The 22,812-nt window shown below is 38.2% G+C and overlaps 1 protein-coding gene across 3 annotated transcripts in view; it reads right to left on the reverse strand.

Annotated features, from left to right (window-relative positions):
* The window catches only part of KIF21A (kinesin family member 21A), an 88,913-nt gene that overhangs the window by 43,553 nt on the left and 22,548 nt on the right, over positions 1-22,812 (reverse strand). For all 3 annotated transcript variants that reach the window (XM_082280290.1, XM_082280289.1, XM_082280288.1), the window contains exons 2-9: positions 15,934-16,156; positions 14,470-14,652; positions 11,396-11,545; positions 10,547-10,681; positions 7,285-7,452; positions 5,774-5,889; positions 1,578-1,773; positions 591-780 (exon numbers count right to left, since the gene is read on the reverse strand). In XM_082280290.1, coding sequence (XP_082136416.1) covers positions 591-780; positions 1,578-1,773; positions 5,774-5,889; positions 7,285-7,452; positions 10,547-10,681; positions 11,396-11,545; positions 14,470-14,652; positions 15,934-16,156 — 1,361 coding nt within the window. The remainder of the gene's footprint in view (positions 1-590; positions 781-1,577; positions 1,774-5,773; positions 5,890-7,284; positions 7,453-10,546; positions 10,682-11,395; positions 11,546-14,469; positions 14,653-15,933; positions 16,157-22,812) is intronic.

The raw sequence follows: 22,812 nt of genomic DNA on the forward strand, positions 1-22,812 counted from the left end.
AGAGAAAGATTAAGGAAGAATGGTAACAGTATAATTATCTGAATATAGCTACTAGGCACAAGGTACCAGCAAAGGGCAACAGTCACATGGGCTACACATTTAAATCTTAACTTATTTGTAAAATATCTTTCCTTCTTAAACCGAATTACATTTTTGGTTCCTCTGTCATATGATCACCATATGACTATTAGTAACTTGTTTTCCATATTAGCACATTTTAACAATGCTTAAATCAAAATCACTTATTTGCATTTTAATTTAGAGTCAAATTTATTTGGTCTGGTTGTTAAACCACCACAAGAGCTAAGCATACAGATAATTCCTATACAAAGATATTATTTCATATTTCCTGTTGTTGACATTCCTAAATGGATGATCAAATTAGGGTACAAAAATATTTCTATTATTAAAAAAAGACTCCAGAAACAGAAGAAATAATCATATGGGGGCCTATCTCTACCAAAGAAGGTCCTACATTGCTAATAAAAAGGCAACACTTCATTCCAAGGGATCGGTGAAGCAAGAACATAAAATTAATTTAAGTTCATGAATTTATGAAGCAGTTCATGCACATCACACTCACAGCATACCTGTCCTGGCCAGCACTTGGTTGGCCTGATCACTCATAAGCTGCGTTATTCTGGCTCTCAGAGCATCAATAGTCTCTTGCATTGCTTTAATTCTAACACGCAGGTTGTTGTTTTCTGTTTGCAGCATGGCATTTTCATGGAACATGTCATTGATGCTTTCAACGCCTTCTTCATCTATAATCCTTTTACCCTTTAAGAAAGTAAAAATATTTTATTAGTAGTAAAGGCTGACCGACACATGCAAAAAACTGAACTTAGTAAATGCAATCCACAGATTACTTAAAGTTCCAAGCAGATATTCGGAGCAAAAGATAATCTTCTCTCAAGAAGTTTAAAACAATGATAAATGGATAGTCTTCAAAAGATCGATATCTGGCCAACACCTTAGCATCTGGGTTTTGTGTAATTCCACTTTAGTCTAAAATACAAGTTCTTGAAGAGGTTAAGAAATAAGAAGATAACTCTTTATTAAATCAGAATACTATCTCAAGAAGAACAAAAGGTGACACTGTCTAGTAACGACAATTATTGCCAAAAACCCTGTATAAACTTCAGGAAGAAACGGGCATGACTATTTGCCTTATATAACTGAAATTGTATTTTTAAAACACAAATGGTTTTAGCTGTCTAGTAAGTTTTCAAAAGCAATACACATTCACTTACGCATAAATCTAAGTTGTGGTTTGGTCATTTTTGCTTTGGAAGTGACCTTCTCACTGCCTTTCAAAAAGCAAATAGCATGCAGCATCAGTAAATATCACTGACATTTGCTGACATCTCTTTTTTTTGCAAAAAAATAATTTTTTAAAAAAAAAATTTTATAAAAATATCTGGTCATCACTGGAATTAGAAGTGTTGTTTACATCAGGGTTGCTATTACAATGTTTTTAGTGTATGAAGTGAAAATAGCCAACAGAAAAAAAAAAAAAAAAGCTGTGGAATTACAAGCCTTTGAAAGCAGAAGAAATCCTAAGAGGATAAACTCACTGTTTTGTATTCCATGAGCTCCATCTGTAGCCGTGCAATCTCACTGCGCAAAGCATTTATTTGTTGACTGGCCCTATCCTGATTAACCATCACCTTGTTCTTGATGTTCCGTGCCCGATTGGCGTACTTTAATGTGTTCAAAGTTTCCATGAAGTCTCGATCTGAAGGGCTCACGCACGCTATCATGAGCGTTTGACTGCAAGTCAGAAACACAGGTCAACATTACACATCAAAAACAAAAAGAGCAGAGAAAATCTAACAGGTCCTCAGGCAGAAGGTGAAACAAGAATAGCAACTTCGTAGCATTAGTGAAAATATTCCTCCATCTAGCTCACAGCGAACTGTGAACCACAAAGATCAGCAGTGTTACATCTTGTAACATCTTAGTATAGCATAGGAGATACTAGATTAGATCTTGTTCTACACATGAAATTACAAAAGCAGTTAATTAGTGTTTCCAGAAATGTTATTCAAATTACATTCAGTTTGCCTAATCATATATAAACTGAGATTAAAGAATTTATGATCAACCTAAATTCCTAGACAGTGATTTGGATCATGCAGCCATCAGGACTGCCTACTGTAATTCCTGAGGTGCCTACCTACTTCATCTGAAAGGTGCTCAAATGCTCATCTGACCTGTCCAAACATGATTAATGTGCCTATTCTCTACGTGAGGCTCCAAACTGACTGAATCCTCCACTGCAAGTTATCTCCTGCTCTCCAACAGAAGTCCAAAACTAGTCCCTACCCTTAGCACATCTGTCTATAACTGTATTTGTACCACATTTCACAACACCACTGCTTAGAGCAACTTTCTGCAACAAAAAGAGCAGCAGGATCTGAGCTTTTGGCCCAAGAGGGCTATGAACAGCCATCCTCCTTTCAGTTTCCTACAACACCCCCTAGCCATCCCATCATGGGATATTATTGCAGGATGAGAACGTACTCCTTGCTCCAAATAAAAGATCAAGCAGATAGACCAGTAGGAACCAAAGCAAATTTAAAAAAAAAAAAAAAAAAAAAAAAAAAAAAAAAAACAAACCAATTTTCACTCCAACCAAGTGCTTTCATCATTCAACAGGTTCCTTCCCTCACTCCCTGGAGCATACTTATTTCACATCAGGTAAGAACAGTTTAGAGGGTCAGAACCAGCATTCCAGCTGCAGATCACGCTGAAGGTGCATACATTGCCTAAATTCTCAATAGATAGGGAAAAACATCTGCATTTGATGGACTGAGAACACTCCTCCAAGTTTTAAAGGAATTTGCTTCTCTATACATTAGGAAAAACAAACTGTCTTTGGGGCAAAGGAACAATATCTGCATCAGGCAAACTGGATTATGATCTTCACTTTCTGTAATTTCAGACTGAAACAAACACATGCAATGCTCTGTGAGGCAAGGAATTATATTCACCATACACACTGGGAACCTAAGCTAGAAAGAGGAAGTAGCCTGGGGCTACAAAGAACATTTAGTTTCAGCAACTCTTCCTCAGCCCTCACCCCTACCTTTGTGTCAGTTCTCCAAACTCTTTTAGTCCTCAAAATATGGGTATGCAAGATTAAGAACAAATTGTTAATTCTGACATTGAGAATGCACTTACTTTTCTAAATCTTAGAGGACTGATTCTGCTATGTGTCCATCTTGAAAACGGAACCACTTGAACTCCAATTTCCTATCTGAATTGTAAAATGGACTAGGGTTTTTTAAAACTGTTCTACTTCACTGTTTTCATTTCTTTAAACTGCTCCTCCTGCTCCAGAAGTTATGAAGGTTTTCATTTTTCATATTATACATTATAAAATTCCTTTTAAAACACCAATGCTCCATGTTTCTTTGAATAATTCAAGAAACATTTAAGTGTTGCTTCAGAACTGTTACAGCATTGTATTTAAAATAAGGATTATTGTGAGAATAGTACAGTGATATGGTGCTTTCATCACTGTTAACTCAGGACTAACTACAACCAAACCCAAATCATTACTAGTAGATTTTTGTATTTGTTAAGAGAGAAACAATAATGTGGACTTCAATAGCTAGGGTGGAAGGAACGGCTACAGAAGAGGCTTAAAGAAATCTAAATCTGATTCTCCAGAAGAAAGATTGCATATTTGTTAAAATTTAGCTTTTCCATGCATTTTGATTGCCAAAGCCCAGATAAGAAACCATTCAAAATGGGAGGATTTCATATATATATATATATATATATATATACACACACACATCTATTTATATGAAAAAATCTTCCTTAACAGCAAAGTGCTTATTTGAGATGTCACATACTAAAAAAAAAAAAAAAATAATGGGGGGAAGAAAGGCACCCACACAATTATCATCAGTCAGAAAAAGACAGAATACATACAAGTATCATTAAAAACACTCCGGGGCAGCATTTGCTATCTGTACATTTGTGCTGGTTTTGGCTGGGATAGAGTTACGTTTCTTCACAGCAGCTGGTATGGGCTATGTTTTGGGTTTGTGCTGCAAACACCTACTCTGTGTCCATAATGCAGATATGTTTGAGTTGCTGCTGAGCAGGGCTCACAGAGTCAGGACCTTTTCTGCTCCTCAGGCTGCCCCACCAGTGGGGGGAGGCTGGGGGTGCACGAGGAGCTGGGAGGGGACACAGCCAGGACAGCTGAGCCCATGAGGCGCAAGGGACATTCCATCCCATATGGAATCATGCTCAGCATATAAAGCTGGGGGAATGAGAAGGAAGAGGGGGGATATTCAGAGTGACAGCATTTGTCCTCCCAAGTCCCCATAACGCATGATGGAGCCCTGCTTTCCTGGGAATGGCTGAACACCTGCCTGCCCATGGGAAGTGAATGACTTCCTTTGGTTTGCTTGCATATGCGACTTTTGCTTTATCACTTTTTTAAAGTGTCCTTATGTCAAGCCCAGAGTTCTCTGCCTTCGACCCTTGTGATTCTCCCCGCGGTGCCCCCGGGGGCGGGAGCGAGTGGCTGTGCGGGGCTCGGCTGCCGGCCGGGGCTACCCCGACCCCATCGCACACCGCACTCTGTGACTGCTCCCGAAGAACACGGGGGGGAGCCGTGGAGCTGTGAGACGCGAAAATATTTTAAAGTCAAAATAGTATTTCTACAACAGGGCGACTTTAGAAGTGGTTTGAAAAAAATGCTCACTAGCTGGTGTATTTGATAAAAAAATTAGTGAAATGCTTTCAGCATTTATTTACAGAAAGAGCTTAAAAGAGCGATGCTGTTGATTTCTGCTGATTTTTTCATAATTCTGGAGTTTCTTCCTCCCTTATGCACTTTTGAAAGTTTCTAGTCCTTACTTTACTTTTTTTTTCTGGCTCTGCTTTTCCTCACACTGCAGTGCTTCAAGTTGTTACTAACATTAACTCTCTGAAGAGCAGAGCAACAATTTAAGATTATTCTTCTCAGTGGATAATTTTCTTCCACTTCTCCCTTTTCCTTTGTGAAAAAACTTCCTACTCTCCTAAACATAGGAGCCAGGCATATTGGATCACATAAAAGAACAATACTACCTTACTAAAATGTACTCAGCTGTGGTCCCTCATATTTGTATGTTAACATTCCAAATGCAAAACTTGTATTATTTTAATAAATTTGCTAATGTTTTCTTACATAAAGCCTCCAGAGGTCAAAGCTTTCCTTCATCGAATGTGCAGAATGTATACAAATGGATTCATACAAACAACCCTGGTGATAGACTACTTTGTTTTTATTAGACTGCAATCCAACATCAGGTAACTGAAAAAAATGCATCAGAGGCTGAGATATATAATCTCTAAAAAGATCGAACGGCCTGTGGTAAGATGACTCCAAGCTCCTGTGCATTTAAAAAACAGGGTAACAACAAAAAAAAAAACCCTCTTAAGGCAAAACCCATCACAGCTTTCAAATACAAAACAAAACTTAACATTTATATTACCTACAGTCTACAGATATTTTCATGGGAAGAACTTCAAGCTTCATGTCTACTAAAATAACAATGGAAAAGAACAAAGCAAAAAATCCTCTCTAAAATCTTTTCCCTCCATTGACAGCATTTTTGTTATGACAATTTATCTTCAGAACCTTTCTCCAGCAAAAAGAGTGGCTATTTTTATTGTCATTTAATGTTCATTTCACTTTCTGAAGATTATGTTCTCATTCATGCCCATTCACAATGAAATACATAAAATGTTCCAATTTTCATACCTGTTTCCCCCAAGAGAGTCTTGAAGTAGCCTTGTAAGCTTTGAATCTCTGTATGGTACATGAGTTGCCTTCTTACTTTTATCTCCCAGTGCACTTATTACATTGCCAAGTGCCAGCTATAAAACACCAAGTCACGTAACACACAAGTCAGAATCAGTTCCTGTATAGTTTTATTTTAAAAACAGCTATAAACTGGCGTCAGCATATTGTAAGAAAATTAAGATACTCAAGAAAGTTCGCATAAATATATTTCTGAAGATTTTTTGCATTTTACATTTAGAAACTTTTGTGTTATCAACAGTGCATCAGATGACTTACAGTCTGGTACCTGCAAGTGCTAAAGTGCTTAGCACAATTCATATGCATTGGCTCTTAGTATCTCAGTCACAAACCAAAGCTGGTACTACTTCATCTAACAAACGTTTGCTTTGGATGATTATTAAAGTTGATCTCTACTTCTCGCAGTAGCTATAAATTATTTTAAATTAATTTTATCAATCTGCTTTATGCTGCATTTGGAATAAAATATGGGGCATTTATATAAAGAAAAAAACCTTAGAATTTGCTGCCTCTACAGATATGTAAAAGATAAGTAAAGATAAGTAAAAAATGTCTGATTATGATTTGAGCACTTAACACTTGAAATTAAAGTCTTGTAGTCAATGGATATCCTGTTTCATTGCTTAAAGGGTCTAATTCATGTTTATAAGCAATCTAACATGTGGCTGTGAAATTTTTTTTAATGTGGAACTGCATGCACTTCAATCAAATAGAAGATTTTGCTTTAAGTGGTGCCCTGTACTGCAAGTTCTCGCTCTGGAAATGGTGCAGCTGCCACCAGCAGATGGAGAACGGCACGCACCCCATGCTGTGCCTGCTTGCTTTGAAGGATTTAAACAATTTCAGTCTGTTTCACAAAACTAAGGGCTAGGCTTCACTATAAGTTAAAGTTTTGTGATCTTGTATTAGTTATATCACACTGATTCTCACCTTCATGCACTTTATATGCTCTTTGTTAAGGACACAGCTGTGTCATCTAGACCCCCCCAAATCCTGCTGGCTTTGTGCTTATGTCAATGATGAAATCGAACTGAATACTCTTTCTCTTCCATATAATATAAACAGAAAAACTACAGAAAATAATCAATGTCATGATGGCAAGAAAATTCTAACTGCAGAATACTTCATTGGTACTGCACAATAGCCCAGAAAAAAAGAGACGTGTTTTCACAGATAAACGTGTATTTTTGTCTTCAAAAGAACTGCACAGAGCCTTGACATAGCCATGTAGCACAAAACAAAAACATGAAACTACAATCTCCACTGGTAATCACCAGCTCTACTTTTCAGTGCAGTTTAGTGTTAAGTAAAACACTTAATACAGTTAATTAAAAAACTATATAGCAAAACAGTATACAGACAAAAAAACCCCCATTGAAGCTATAAATTTTATTTTTAAGTGTTTTGCCTGGGGTTGTTTTACACTATATTGTATAGTTGTATAGTCTTACTAGTCCACAGTTGATGGAAATGCCTTCTTTTGCCCTTTCTCCTGTAGCTCCTGTTCGCTTTAACCTTTCAGATCCCGCCAGATCAACAAAATGAAACTTGGCAGTAAGAGTTTCATATTCATTCATCTCAGAAGATTCAGATATTATCCTGTTATCAGTGGCATTATCCTGAAGCAAAGAAGAACCCACAAGGCTTGGTGAGATCTTTCACATTAACATCTGTAAAGTTCAATCAACAATTATTTACAAGACTACCCCTTTGCCATGACCATCTCCTTATACATTCCCTTTTAACAACAACAGTATTTTGAAACATACCACCTCCATTTTAATCATATGTACTAACATCATTCTTGAAGACGCAGCTCTAGATGCATGTGCGTACAAATTACTTTAAGTACAAGCTACCATTGCTTCTTGATGAAGAAATGGGGGGATACATATATAAAACATACAAGTCACCAGCAAGGCAAGCAACAAATTTGTATCTCTCCTAGAATGCAAGCCAATTGTCAAAGAAAACTGATTTAAAAAAATAAAACCTTAATTACATAATTACACCACAAAATCACCAGAACCACTTAGTTCATAAGCCTGCCAAATAACTGAAAGATATTTTGATTTTATACCTCTCTAAACCCCATTACCAGCCTCCCTCTGGGATGATTCTTCAACTTACTGTAGGAATTATTGTTGGAAGCCATTTCTCCTAGCAGTCAGTATTCCACTAGCACTTCTGACTTAACCAGAAAATAAGGGCAGCAAAGGGAACACGGTAAAAAGAAGATGTTCCTTTCTCCCTTCCACCTTCCTCCCCCAGGTAATGACTGGCACTCCATGCAAGCCTCCATCAGTATGGAGAGTCTGCCCAGGAACACATTGCCCTGGGGGAGGTACCACAGCCTCAGCCTTTTTCCACTTCACATCCCAAAGCACAGCAGCAAAATTATCCTTTTTCATTAGACAATCCCAAACTTTTTTCTGCTGATTAATTTAGTTCTACCATTTACTGTAGAGTTTTATTTTACTCTGAGTGTAGTTAGATTTATTTTCAGGAAAGCAATGCAATGAGAAAGATCTTTAAAACACCCACTTCTTGACCTTACTGGTAAGATACCCATTGCAGGGCAATTTCTACTAAATTGGCATGGTGTCATACAATAAGCATATATCAAGTGTATACTGGATTTGTAACAGATTTTCACCACTCAAACTACAAGCTTTATTAGGAATTTCTATCACATTAAGCACAGAAAACCCAGAAAAACCTTTTTTAAAAAAAACCCTAAAACTAATCAAAAAGCCAAACACAGACCCTCAGGTATTCTGTGGTGACCTTTATGCCCTTGGCCAGCTAACCTACAGCTCCCTACACTACTGCAAGGCATAGTGCAGATCTCAGCAGACCAAACCATTCTCATGGTAGTTAAATACTTCATGCTTCTGAAGTGACATCCTTTTGTAGCAGTAACAGAAGAGAACGGGAACTGTGCCACTTCCACAGGAATCATTATTTCTGTTATTTTGATGTTCACACTCTGGGGACCACACTCTCATTCTGTCCCTCAAAGTCATGATTAATGCACCCTTTCACTCTCCTTCATTTACGAAGTGAAATGTACATCCAGAAACTCCCGAGAAGCATGGATGGTGCAAACAGAGCCTGAGGAGCAGGTCTGTGCACTGCAGCCCTGGCTGCCTGCCAGCCCTGGGCACGGGCGACCGCGCACAGAGGGGACACGGCCAAGGCTGTCATCCGAGAAGGAGAAACTGCGTTGCCCTAGTAACAAAGGTCTCCCAAAACTGTTGTCTACAGAAACTCGAGCTACATCTCCCCTGGCCAACCAATAATAGCCTGTATTAATTTAGATTCCAGGAGCGTTCAGAGGACAACGTCAGGTCTATCCCTTTACTCTCCTAAACACCACAGGGAAAGAAGAGGGTGCTGTCTTTACAAATTAAGGATTTAGAAATGCCCAGCTCCAAACAGTCAAACTGTCTTGTGCATATCTCCCAAGAAAAGCAGAAACAAAAGTTTGACATAAAGCAGAAGATGGCCATCTCTTCCTTTAACACAAGCCTCTGTAAAAACACAGGCAGAGCCAGGCAACAGTCCCCCAGGCAGCTCAGCCGGTGGGGAAAGCTGCAAGTGCACCAGCACAGGGGGACTGCTGTGCCAACAGCCTGCGGGAAACAGGCTCCCAGATGACTTCTCACTCTCCAGTAGATAGTTTTCAACAAAAACCTCCCAGCAGTGTCACCACGCAGTGACCCAGGTACCCTCCATGGGCTTGGAGTGTGATGCCAATCCCTCCCAAGCAAAGACAGCTGACCACACCACCAAATCCACAGTTTCAGCATGGAAAGCAGGAAGAAGTGTTTTTAGCAGGTGTATAAAGCAGGTCTACATATCACAAGGGACCAGGAAAGAACACTCATTCTGCCTGCAAATGATTATCTGCAGTATTTAAAAAAAAATGCAACCCCCAAAAAGCACTGCAAATCCAATTCACTGTTCCACATACTTAAAAATGTTGTATCTATGGGTAGGATGCTAGCCAGATACTATTTAATATTTAAAAATTATATGCAAAAGACCTTTAGAATATTCAATTTAAGTTCCCCTGGAAGGTACTGTAGTTTTCAGTAATGTGGATTTATTCAGAACTCTCCCTGGTACAAGATACACCAACAGCAACTAACAAATGAACAGTCACATGCAAAATATTCTACATAACAGTTCTATGTTCATTCATAGTTTGAATTTCAGGTTAAGTGCATTTTCAGGTTAAGTGTATAGACTTAAAATATCTGCACACTGAATATATAGCTATTTAAAATAAACACATTAAGCTTCAGAATTTAATGCTTTTCTACTTGCACCTTACTGGATATCAACAATTAATCTGAAATATCCAAGCTGACTGCAAGTTTAAACCCACTAACTACTAAGACACTTAAATGTGCTTTCCCAATTAAAGACAAATTATATTTTAACTTTCTCACTTGTGTGTGTCGCAACAAAATACTGAAGAAGATGCTAGAGGAGAACAGGCAGGTTCCTGTAAGAGTCTGCAGTTTATGGTTGCCTCTGGCTAGAGGATGGTTACGTATGCACAGATTAGATCAAATTATTATAATGCTTCGCAAATTCACCAAGCATTATGATGACTACAGCATCCTTACTAAGTGTAGTTCAAATAGCAGCGGCTGCCAAAACTATGCCCATTTTGAAAAACGGCTACTAAAGAAAAGTACATACAGCGTTAAATGCAGGACAGACTCTGGTTTGACACAGGTGTATAGTGAAGATTGCGTGTGACCGTGAGCTCTGAACGTTCATCTGCGTGCTGGCAGTGGTTCGAGACAAAGCTCCCAGCTTCAAGCACTGCATCATCTAGAAAAGAGACAAGAAGCACATTGCATCGCTTGCTGGTTAAAGCAAAAATGTTCCTGTGACACTCAACTGCTTTGGATTTATGACTAAAATTTCTCTCTTTGTGATGAATTCAGTTCCTACATGCCAAAAAAAAAAAGCACAAAGATTCTTAAATATGCAAACTAAAAGTATTTTTTGTGATTTCTGCAAGAAAAATCTTAAATCTTTGTATGCCTCTCTTTACTTACTCTAGTAGTAACATAGCTATCTTCACTCACCTGTGGCAAAAAAATGTATGATTTTGTACTTTTTGTACAAAAAAACCCCCAGTACAGTAACATTTGTATTCAGATTTGCAACACACATGAACAGCAATTTATTCCACATCAGCCATAATGCCAAGCTTTTTTCTCAAAGGAAAATAATATATATAATAGCTGGGAGATCAGATTTACATACATGCCAAAATTCTCTCTCCCAGCAGAACTACATTATGAACAAAAGCCTGCTCCTAGCTTTAAATGAAAGCAGCATGCACTTAGTATCAAATATTTATCAGATTTAAGGCTACAGAAATTAAGAAAATAAAATTTTAGCTAGGTTTTACACTTAAATTGCCCAGGAGACAGATATTAGCAAGCATGACCTCTATTTTTAACTGCTCATCAAAGCATACAGACATTTTTAGAATGTACTTGGCATGTTACAGAGTAATTTATTTTTAATTATCACCTCAGATTCTCCATTCACAGTTCGGGTTGTAACGCCCACTGTATAAATTCCTCCTGCTGAATCTTCATGTATTTTAATATTTGATTTTTTATTCTTTGCATCAATATCACGTGTGGTATCAAACAGATCAAGAATTTCTTCATTGTAAAGCTGAGGAGAAGAAAAAGACAAAATATCTATCACTTTCAGAAGGAATTCCTCCGATGACTAACAAATCTCTGCATGGCACATACCAAAAGTTGTAAAAATCCGTATGTCTCAGATCCCAAAAAAGGATGGTGTGAAACATGCAAACTTCGAAGGACAATAGATGACAGAGCAGCTGCAAATTAAGGGACCTGCACAACTTCCTATTATGCCACCCAAAGATGCGGTAACTTCCTCCACATCTCCAGATCTGAGAGAAAATTCTTTGGTGGGACCAGGGAAGAGGAGGAATTTGGTGCCAGCAGAACAAGAGCAGCAGTGGTTTCTGTGGCAGGCACCTGCTGTCTTCAGATTTGACCTTGGGCTTTTCTTTTGTGGATTTAGTTGGCTGCACCCTTCTCCAAACACTTCCAACTCACTCCACTTGCTCTCCCTGCCACTACACCTTTCCTCATCTCCTCTCTCACACCTTCATAATTCTATGTCTCCCATTTAGATAAACTCTTCCTGTCCTGGAAGGAATTTGACATATAATAATAGATGCCTCTTAAAGATACCAAGCAGCAGTCCAAAAATACTATGGCATGACTTCTTGAGCAGGGCTTTTGTATTCCATAAGAATGTTCTGAGTTTTATGAAAAGTGTTTAGATCCAACTGAAGAAACCAGGGGGGAAAAAAAACCAGGCAACCCACCCAGAAAAAACACTATCCCACTGGAAATCTCATGGCTCTAGTCTCTGCCTGTGTACATTGGAACATGTCAAGTGTCTTTAACTTAGTTATACTAATTCACACTAGCAAAACTCAGTCCAGACTCATTCAATTCCTGATCAAAATCCCTAGGTAACAGTCAGTGAACCACCACAACAGATCTGTACTCACACAAGGTACTTTCTCATAACACTGAAAGTAAGTGACTTTCTCCTCTCAAAAGCAAAAAGTCATCCCTGAGAACAAAAAACTCAGCATTTGTGAATGTGATGCTTTTAATCCTTTACATATTAAAAAGGAGTTCTATTTAATGATTAGGCATAAATATTCTAAGTAGGAATCTTCTTACTAATGTTTTACCTTGATAAGGTCAAACAACTGATGCCACAATTTAGAGCAGATCCTGATAATGCACCTGCAATTGGATGGGACTGCACATGCCTATCTTTTGAAAAAGCAGGAAAGCCAGGAGTTAAGGGAGGCAGACTGCAGCAAACTAAAGAAAGGCAAGAAAGTAGCAAACAGAAGTCACTGTTCACAATGGTTATCCAGCTGTAAGACTCCAAAGTTACTCCAAAAACACAATCTTGCTTCAACTTGTCCAATGACTAAATTATTGCTATGCAATCCATATGGTAGACAGGATGGGAGGACGAGGATACTTTTTGATACAAGAATAGTGCGTAATATATAACTAATCAGAAAAAGCTCCTTCTGGGAAAGGCTCAGTAAAAGAAAAAAAAAATCTACCAACTAAAATGACATTTTCTTAAGGGAGTAATTATTATATACATCATTTAACCTTTCTTTAAATTAGATAAACAAGACAGGTTTCAGTATGTATAGTTCAGCTGAAATACACCGTAATGGCTGCAATTCCTCATACCATTCTCACTGTAACATTTAATCACTGCCCCATATGTTGGGACTCAGTCACATTTGTAATGTTACGTCAAAAACCACAATAAATTGAGAAACCACACTGGTTACTGCTCCTTATGCTACTCATGTTGCAGCTGCCTAAGCAAAGCTGCAGCTCCCTGGTGTACAAACAGGGCCAGAGCATTCCCACAGCACGTGCTCAAGCCAACTCTCTCTAGGCAAACATTAGCCAGAGCAACAAAAAGTTCTGCATAAGGTTAACAGTGACAAACCTAGACCAATACAAAACTAATGCCAGCTTGTTAATCTTTAAAACAGTTATAGGAACCGATGACTTCAGCAGTAATAAAACCAACAGCTCTTCTCATGGGTAATATAAGAGAGGGGGGTTTCCACCCCCAAAGTAGATAAGGTTGTACATGCTGAAGTAAGCAAAACAAATTTACACCTGCTTTCCTAAAATTGATTCTTCGTCTCCATGTGCCTAAAGTATCAGATTTTGCAGGTTGGTAGTAAATGTAAATATGTTACACCCAAATCAATCAATTTAAAAAGCAGTTCCACAGTCAGGAGACACAGTATAAAACCTGCAAGGCTTAAAGCAACAGCTGCTGCAGGTCAGAAAAATCACAGATATTATGGCCCCTTTACCAGTAACTGCATCTACAAGAAAACACAAGGGAAGCAGTTTTGCCACAGTACTGACCAGGGTTTTTTCCTCTGGGTCTAAGAAAGAAGGGAACAGTGACACTGAAGCCCAATCATAAACCAATGGGGATTGCAGAAAGAAGTATTTTCATGCTAGGTTTCTTCCTTGGTAAAAGAAAGCCTCCTGAACAGATTTTGAAAGCTAAAGACTATGGCAAAGTCACAAAAGCAGGCAAAGCATGGTCACTATTCAAAACCACGAAGTACAATCACCTTTTTTTTTTTACAGTTTCTTGTTTTAAGGTTTTGTCAAGAATTGCAAACAGGCAAGAGAAACAGGCCCTACAGACAATGCATGCTGTAGAAAGGGATAAATGATGATGAACGTAACTACTTCTATACTTCAAAATAGCACTATGAAGGGAAGTACTAAAATAATTGGAGTAAGATAAAAAGACTTTTTCATAAATTGAACAGCTGAAGCAAACCCCATAAATTTTCCTTTCAAAAACTTGAAGATTAATTCAAAACATCTTGTGAGGAAAATAAATTTATAAGAAGCAACCAGAAAAAATATTTAATTGGTTTTCTAAAAAAAAAAACAAAAACAAAAACAAACAAACAAAAAAAAACACAACCAAAAAAACCACATAAAGTTACAGCCACAAATGTGGATCATATTTACCTCTAAGAACTGTGCATTCACTTTAAAATCTGGAGGTGGAAGTCCTTGTTTAATAGCACCTTGTTTTTTTTCTTCAATACATCTGAAAAGGTGCTTAACAGCCCGTGATATAATGCCTTGCTCCTCTTCTGTTATGTTGACATCAAATCCAGTGCCCATGGTGTATGTTTTGCCAGCACCTGTCTAATTTGAAAAAGGAGTAGTCACTAGAACATGTTAATAGTACCAAATCATCATAGAAATACAGTTTGTGAACACTACTGTTCACATCAATCTGCCATCTTTACAATATTAACACACACAACAACAGGTCACTTTGAAAATGGATAAACCGCAGAATTTGGACAAACTACTGTTTATCCAGGGATCCCATACCAGAAGGCAGAGACCAGTTCAATCTTTCATAACCATTTCTCTAGAAACTTTCCCTAACCAGCTTACATCAACCTTGAGCTATCACCTCTAGGTCAAAAGATGAGTTAATGTTTCCAACCAAGGCTGTTAATTAAAGCATGTATTTTGGAGGTAAAAGCAGCATTTGCAATTCTTTACTGAAGTAGATCAAATGACTCCCCTAATTAAGATGTCTGAATATCCCAGGTATTATATTCCCATTGTTCTCACTTTATACTGAAGAATACAAGCTGTATCTTCACTAGGAAGATAATTTAATTAAATGTGAAGTCCTATAGAAGACAAGGTAGTGTAGTGTTTTCACTTAATTAATGGGTCAAGTCTAAGACAAAGATAGGATCACAAAGCTGAACATAATCTGCTAAACTGGATCTGCAAACTGCTTTGTTTCACTGGGAATAGACTTCACCTGGCTAACTTGAGATGCAACACTTAACAGCAGTGAAATTCAGCATCCTAGGCCAAATTTTATGCAATCAACTCCTAGAGGAATATTCAGAAGACAGTAACACCTACTCTACACTGTGCTCAGCTTCGAGTGTGCCCAGTGTACCAAGAGGGTGTGTTGTCTATGAAAAGTTCTGACTTTGGAATCTGATGTCTACATTTTGCCCACAAGCAAACAAACAATGCGGCCTGAAGTTCCCCACGATCTATTTTTAAAAACCTCGTAGTCCCAAAAGCGTCTAAAAATGCAGTGGGTTGAAAAGTTGCTCAGAAAAGAATCTCAGTACAACCCATCTCTATATTTCAAGTGATTAAGTCAGTAATTTGTATTGCTGCATTGAGGTGAATTCAGGAATTACAGACTGATGCTATTTTCAGCATTACTATTAAATTCAGATCTACTACCTATATATATTCTGTATTTCAACTGCCAGTCTACACAGAATCTATACAAACTCAACACTGTCCTACAGGTAACTCCCTGAAAATAAACCCAAGATGCTAAAAACCAGATTCATGCATTCAGAAATTTAAGAGAAAAACCAGTTGCAAAAACCTGTTTATTCCAAAATAAATACTTTAAAATAAAATTGTAAGGCTTACCTGGCCGTAAGCAAAGACAGTGGCATTATAGCCTTCAAAGCAACCTTCAATCAGCTTTTCTATACACTGTATATAGATCTCTTCTTGCTGCGAGTCAATGTTAAAGACATAATCAAAAGTGAAGGCCTTATCTTTTCCCAAGAACACTTGAGGTTCACCAGGTGTGACAGATGTACAAATATGGCATCCTTCAATCTTCTCTTTGGCTAACTGTGGTCTAATTCTGTTTTGGAAGAGATAAAAATAGCTATTAGAAATTCTCATCATCAAAAGAGGAGGAGTACGTAAACAATACGAATAAGGGATGTGAGAATTCCTTAGTGACTGAAAAGTCAAGATTTTTCACCAAGCCAGAAGGTTTTTGGTTGTTTGAGCCACAGTACTGACTGTATCAGAACCCCAGCCATAAAACTGCTCATGCAAATGACATTATCTTTTCTGAAGGTTCACCGACTTCAAGCTGATGACCTGCCTAGAACTCTGAATGTTTCTGTATATATATTATGGATCACTAAAGAGTCACTTTTATACATTGTTTCAGATTTGCCTATCAAGCTTTCTAGTCTTATCAAACTTCTGCATGTTTCATTGTAAAAACAGTCATTTTACATTTTTTTTACAAGCAGGTTAAGTGTGAAAAAAAATACAGGATAGTTTAAATAGTAATTTGGGAGCAAGGACCCACCAAAGCCAGTTGGTTAGAGGCTGGTGCTAATGATGCCAAGATTGTGGGTTCAGTTCTTGTATGGGCCATTCACTCAAGAGTTGGACTTGAAGATCCTTATGGTTCCCTACTAACTCAGAATATTCTGTGATACCATCTTAAATGAAAGCCTCCTTGCTGTGACAGCAATGACAGCAAGGAAAAAGCTCACATTTCTTCTTTCCTTTTGTCAGAAAACCAACTTTGCATAGCCAGAACACTTCTGTGAAATGTTTGGTTTCAGTGAAGAAGTATACATTCAGACAACAGGAAAAGAACAATATTTAACAAGTTCTAAAAGTAAGAGTGTCTCATTCCGCATTATTTCTCCTCTAAGACAAATTTCAGCTTTTATTTCAGTTTGTTGTTTCTTACAAAATACTTTGTAGAATATAGCTTGGACTTCTTATATTCTATCATTTTATTAATTCCTCTGCATTCTTAACACTCTTGCAGCCTCATCAAAATTGAATTCATGTACTGGCTTCACAACTAATAATGACTACGGAAGTTTGTGATTCAACTGGTTTAATGATAACTATCAAGAAGAAAAGCTCTGGCCCACTTAACACATTGTTCCAGCTGTAACTGACTAATAATTCATTTACAAAGCTACCTTTAAAAAAAATATATTTCCAAGCTCACTAAGCAACACCAAAAAAACCCCAAACCAAAATCCCAAAACAAACCCAAGCAAACAAAACCCACACCAAAACATGTGCAGTGTGCAGCTTAAAAGACATGACAAAGAAGGCTAATAAGTGATAAAACAGCAGCCGTACAGCTACATACAAACAAAATCATGGAATATTTTTTCTAGATTCTCCATTTATATTAAAGTTCAGTATGGCTACTTTCAGTTACACAGTGTCAAAGATCTGTATGCACAGAGTATACTTAAAGGCACATATTCATCTCATATTCCATGCTTTAAGGGCTACATGTATACTAGGGCTCTATTCAGAGTAGCTGTGATGCCTTGAAGCAAATTCCCCAACATCTTCACTTATCACATGTTGGTTTGGATCACAGAGCAGTTTCAGTGTGCACAATTTACACTCCCTTCAGAGGAAACAAAGCCAAAACGCTCAACTCCAAACACCCAAAACTTGTTCCAAAATCTAATGGGAACATAAGGGCCCAAAGCTACCTGCTGATCTACTGTGACTGTGCCAACACCTGCTGATACAGAGAGAGCTTGTCTCCAACAACTGAGTGGACTGCTGTAGACTAATTATGTACACTTCAGATGAAGTTAGAAATATCCTGCTTAAAAAGAATACAAAAAAAAAAAAATCTCACAGAGCATGATGTATTTACTTCTCATTGCAGATTCTCAATTTTTCATCCAGGGATGTGCACTGTTGTCAGGAGTATTTTTCAGATTTTTCATTCTGAGGATTTCATTATATTCCACTGTATGACACTAGAGATTAACTTTATCTGTAAGGTTTTCTGCACATTAATTCCAGTATGGAAAATTCATTAACGATCAGGAGGTACCACCCTTGTCAGTATTCCCTCTAGTGTAAAGTGACAATTAAGTAAACGTTTGAAAAATATCATTAAAGATTATACGATATACAAAACAGGCAACATAAATATTCTACAACTAGTATTTGCATTTAAGGACACAGTCTCTAATATAGGTCACATTTACTCTCTAATAACATCATAATGGGTGTTTTTTCTTTAAATGAAATAAGAATGCTAAAAGTAATACAGGATTTACACAACTCCTTCAATAACAAGAGACTTGATCCACTTGTACCTGTGTTGACTAAACACAGAATCTGATAAATATGTACAGAAGCTTGTAATACATTTACTTATTTCTAAATTAAGGAAATTTTGGTAATAAAATGGCTTTTATTTCTAGGTAGAGAAAGTCTTCAAAGAAAAATTAATCACATGTCTTTTTTAAAAGCATTCTACACAACAGGAAAGTTGAGCAAATAAAATACTGTAGCATGCTGTCTAAAACAATATTTAGAAAATGCCTACTCAGTAGGTTATTCTCCTGCCTTCTTTTACTGCTGTGAAGTCAGTCAGAGGGCAAGCTTCTTTTTCAGACTAAGCACTCTTATTCTTTCAGTAATCCAGTGCACACATTACAAAGGCCGTCAACTGTCCTTACAAGAATGAACTCTGAGGGCTAGTAAAGCTCCAGAGGTATGTCTCATTGTCTTCCAGCACAAAAAAGCCTAGGAAAGATCTTTTCTAGAAATCTAGATGGAAAACACATTTTCGACATCAGGTAAGCTTTTGTGTATCCCAAAAACCCAACTTCCCCCCAGTTCTGAAAGGATTTAGCATCAACCTGCAGGATGAAGTTGACAACTTTAAAAAGCTTTTCCTCCTATGTTTTCATTCTATGCTTAAAAAAAAAAAAATCAATTTTCTACACTGATGAACCGATGCAATTATGACAGGTGCCGAATAAATTTCTCCTTTCTACTACTAAGTAAAGGTTGAGTGACCATGAGAAGGAACAGTATGCATAAACTATGAAAGATTTGCATGATAATTATTACAGTGATGACAGGATTGTAAAGTGAGTAGTTTCGATGTCGCCCGGCAGAGACTTCCCATGAGAATCCTCCCAGCCAGGTCCTGCCTTGCAGCCAGGCAGCACCTCCCAGAGCTGTGCTGCACAACAGCAAGCCCGTACAGATCAGCCCAGCACACCCAGCCCACAGCAAGACACCATGCCAGAGACCAGCTGAGCTGAAGGGTATCTGTGTCACTGCTAGCAGCTTGTTACCAGCTCAGTCACTTCCCCTGGGTTGTAACACAACATTCAGAGAACCAGCAGTGGTGTCCTTCCTCCCTAACCTACCACTAAATCTGAAGTCAGTGCTAGGAGAAAAAACAGCATTTCACCAGCACTTACGCAGCACAAAGGAAAAACAAAACAAGGCTCATCACAACACGGATGCTTCACGCCAAAGACAGACTCCCTTCTCATTCTGTCATTGGTCTCACACAATGTCCCACTCTGCTATGGAGTTGAGAGGTTGCAGAGACAGATCATGACTGCATCAGGTTTGAATGTCAACATCTTCCCCCAAAAGAGATGTGCAGACAAGAAACGTTCATCACCCAACCCAAAGTCTCCTCAAGGGATACTTCATGCTCTGAAATCTATACAGCTTTCTTGGTAAGTTTATCACAAAGCTAATGTGATGTCCTCAATGAGTAAGCAAGAGATGTCTCCCCTTCAACCTGATTTCTGGCCACTTAAACTGTGTGAGAGGATTACCAGAACCTCAAAATTCTCAGTCTTATTATTTACACTGTGTGATTTGGCGAATAAAAGTTCTCATGCAAGCCAGATTCTGCTCCAGCACTGCCTCTAGGAACATTTCATCCTCCTCCATCCCACACATGAATTGGAAAAGTGATTTTTTCCTTTCTGCTTACAGCCAAACATTTTCCACTCTCACATCTTAATGTGGTCACTTCTGTCAGCAAAGCAGGCAGCGCCCACACTTTAGAAATGTCAAAGAGTTCATTCTGGTCATCTCTCCTTGCCCAGCCTGCAGTCTGGCAGTCTGCCATTGACATTTTTCTGCAGGACCTATTTGACTTCACCCATTCTGTCTTCTCCATGGCCCCACCTCACCTGTTTTTCAGGCTACTGTCTTAATTGCAGACAATCAGGTGTTTTCCACCTATTTCCAATCACATCTCCTCAGATGTGGCAACTTCCCAAAAAGCATTTTGCTTTACATCCTTCTCTCTCCTCCTCTCCAAAGCATTAACACATCTGATTGTTGTTTACAGCACCTCCAGGCCACACACATGAAACTTAATCCCCCAAATCTCTCGTGCCTCAGCACACTGGAACAAGTTGTCAAATTAGGGAGTGCTAAACCAGCCAGCGGTTGCACAGTAATGCACTGTATTGTATTAGAACTAATCCCTCAGTAGAACAGGGGCACAATGTGTCTACTAAAAGTACTGTCAGCTAGAACAGGCTCAAATAATACAGTTCAGGGAGTACAGTCATCATCAGGTCAATACCTTGGGTTATGCAAGACATCAGACATTACAGAATTGATTCCTGTTTAAACTAGATAATATCATAATATCTCTTTGAAAAGCACCCTGAGTTTACTTCTAGGGATGAAAAATTGTCCACTGATTTAAATATATATTATTTATATAAATAACCACATGGATGTATAAGGATATATATACACACACACATCCCTTTTCAGCTACTGAACAGTTTTACCTCTGTGCCTGTTTATTCAAGAACCTCTCCATTATTTAATTTTACCCAGCAATCTCCACCCATCTATGATCACGCTACCCCTTAATCTCATTTTATATACTAAACAAGACCAATGATTTTTTTAATTTGCATCTCTATGAGAAGAACTATAAACTCTAACAAAGGGCAATAATCAAAGTGTTTACCATATGCCTTCTCAGCACCTCTACAGAGTATCAATAAGCACACAAGAACTTCTAAGAGTGATCTAAAAAGGGCAAAGAATCAAATTATTCATGTTTTACAGAAAGAAAAGCAGAAAAAACTAACCAAAGGTTAATCTTTCAGACTGCAATGACTATCCAGAAGCTCTGTGTTGGAAAGAAAAGATTACTCTGAAGTTCTATGTAAATTTCTTTTTCATTAAAAAAGCTCCATGAAAAAAAGAGTTGTTTTCACCTTGCTCAGAAAAGCGTAAATTCAAACCACGTGCTGCGCTGAGCAGGAAACAAGTTAACCTGTAAACTCGAGGCTCTCCAATACTTCTCTTACTACACTAAGCCTATTAAATTTCACACAATTAAGTTTCACATGTGGGTATATGAAATATTAAATCCAGTAGCACCTAATAAAGTACTTAGTGAAGCATAACAGGCAATATGAACTGGGAAACAGATAAAAACTGCCCAAAACTAGAAGAAAAGAAAACAGCTTCCTAATCTTACTTCAGCATCAGAATTCCCTCACCTTACTATTCCATTAAATTTACACTCATCAAACCACTCCCATTAAACTCCCTTCAGAGCAGGCAGGGAGTAAAGAAAGCTAAGCAGGTTTCATCCCAAAGACACCCGATACCTAGGCTTGCATAAACTTTTCAGCATTTTTGCTTGCACACATTGAAATCTTGCTCTGTGATTAGCAACACTTTCAAATGAGACTGCAAGTATAATGTCTGAATGCATTCATCTGAACTTCACCTCTCAACGAGCTTTAAGGATAGAAAAAGATCTGGCACATGACAAATTCCAGATTTATCTCCTGTTAACACAGCAAAAAGGGTGCAGGAACAAATCTTTAGGCTCGCACTAGCAACCATCACCTATAGACAGTTTCTACACAGCAGTAGCACCACTAATGGTATAGCTCTGTATTACTGGTACCAATCACTGGCATTACATGTATGGTATCAAGATGGAAAAGCGGACATGCAATTACAGACACAGAAATTACAGTCACCACACGAGACACAGCTCAGCAGCTGAGCTGTGGCAATTGGCCACCCAGCACATCTCCAAGTCTTTCCCCCCACCATGGGTCAGCTCCCACCCTGGGAACCTGCTTGCCCTGCCAGGGGCCCAGGCACACACCAGCCAGGGCAAGGAGCACTACTTGCTGCAACTGGAACTCAATCCCTCTTACGTAAGATTTGGGCACTGCTCCCACCAGTGCTTCTTTAAAGCTGCCACGGTCTAGACTGAACCCAGTGCTGCCAGCAGGTGTGTATGCACCCAGAAACCACAGAAGATAGGCAGAGTACAGGTGTTACTCAGTAAGGACTGTAGCAAAAGCTTAAGCAGGATCTACATAGTCCAGATTTTACTCCAAAACCCTATTAAGATACTGATAAAAAGGTATCAGCACCCCTTCAAACCATGTGTAGCCATTAAATACGACCATTAAGCCTTAAACCACCCAGCAAAATCAGCCATTAACTTACAAAATGGGCATTCTATTCAAAAATATATGCAGAGAATATTTTGTTCCAGTGCTGCAGACTGTCACTTCCAGTTTGCATTTAATGAGAAAGCAACAAATGGAAAACTGGAATAAAATTAAATTGAGGAAATATTCCAATGCCATAATTCAATTTGTCCAGTTCTCCCATACGCTCAAACTCTACCTCTCCATCAATTTTTTTTATTTTTACATACAAATTTAATTTCATGAAACAATT

This window comes from Coloeus monedula, assembly GCF_965178545.1.
Source record: "Coloeus monedula genome assembly, chromosome: 4".
Taxonomy (NCBI): Eukaryota; Metazoa; Chordata; class Aves; order Passeriformes; family Corvidae; genus Coloeus; species Coloeus monedula.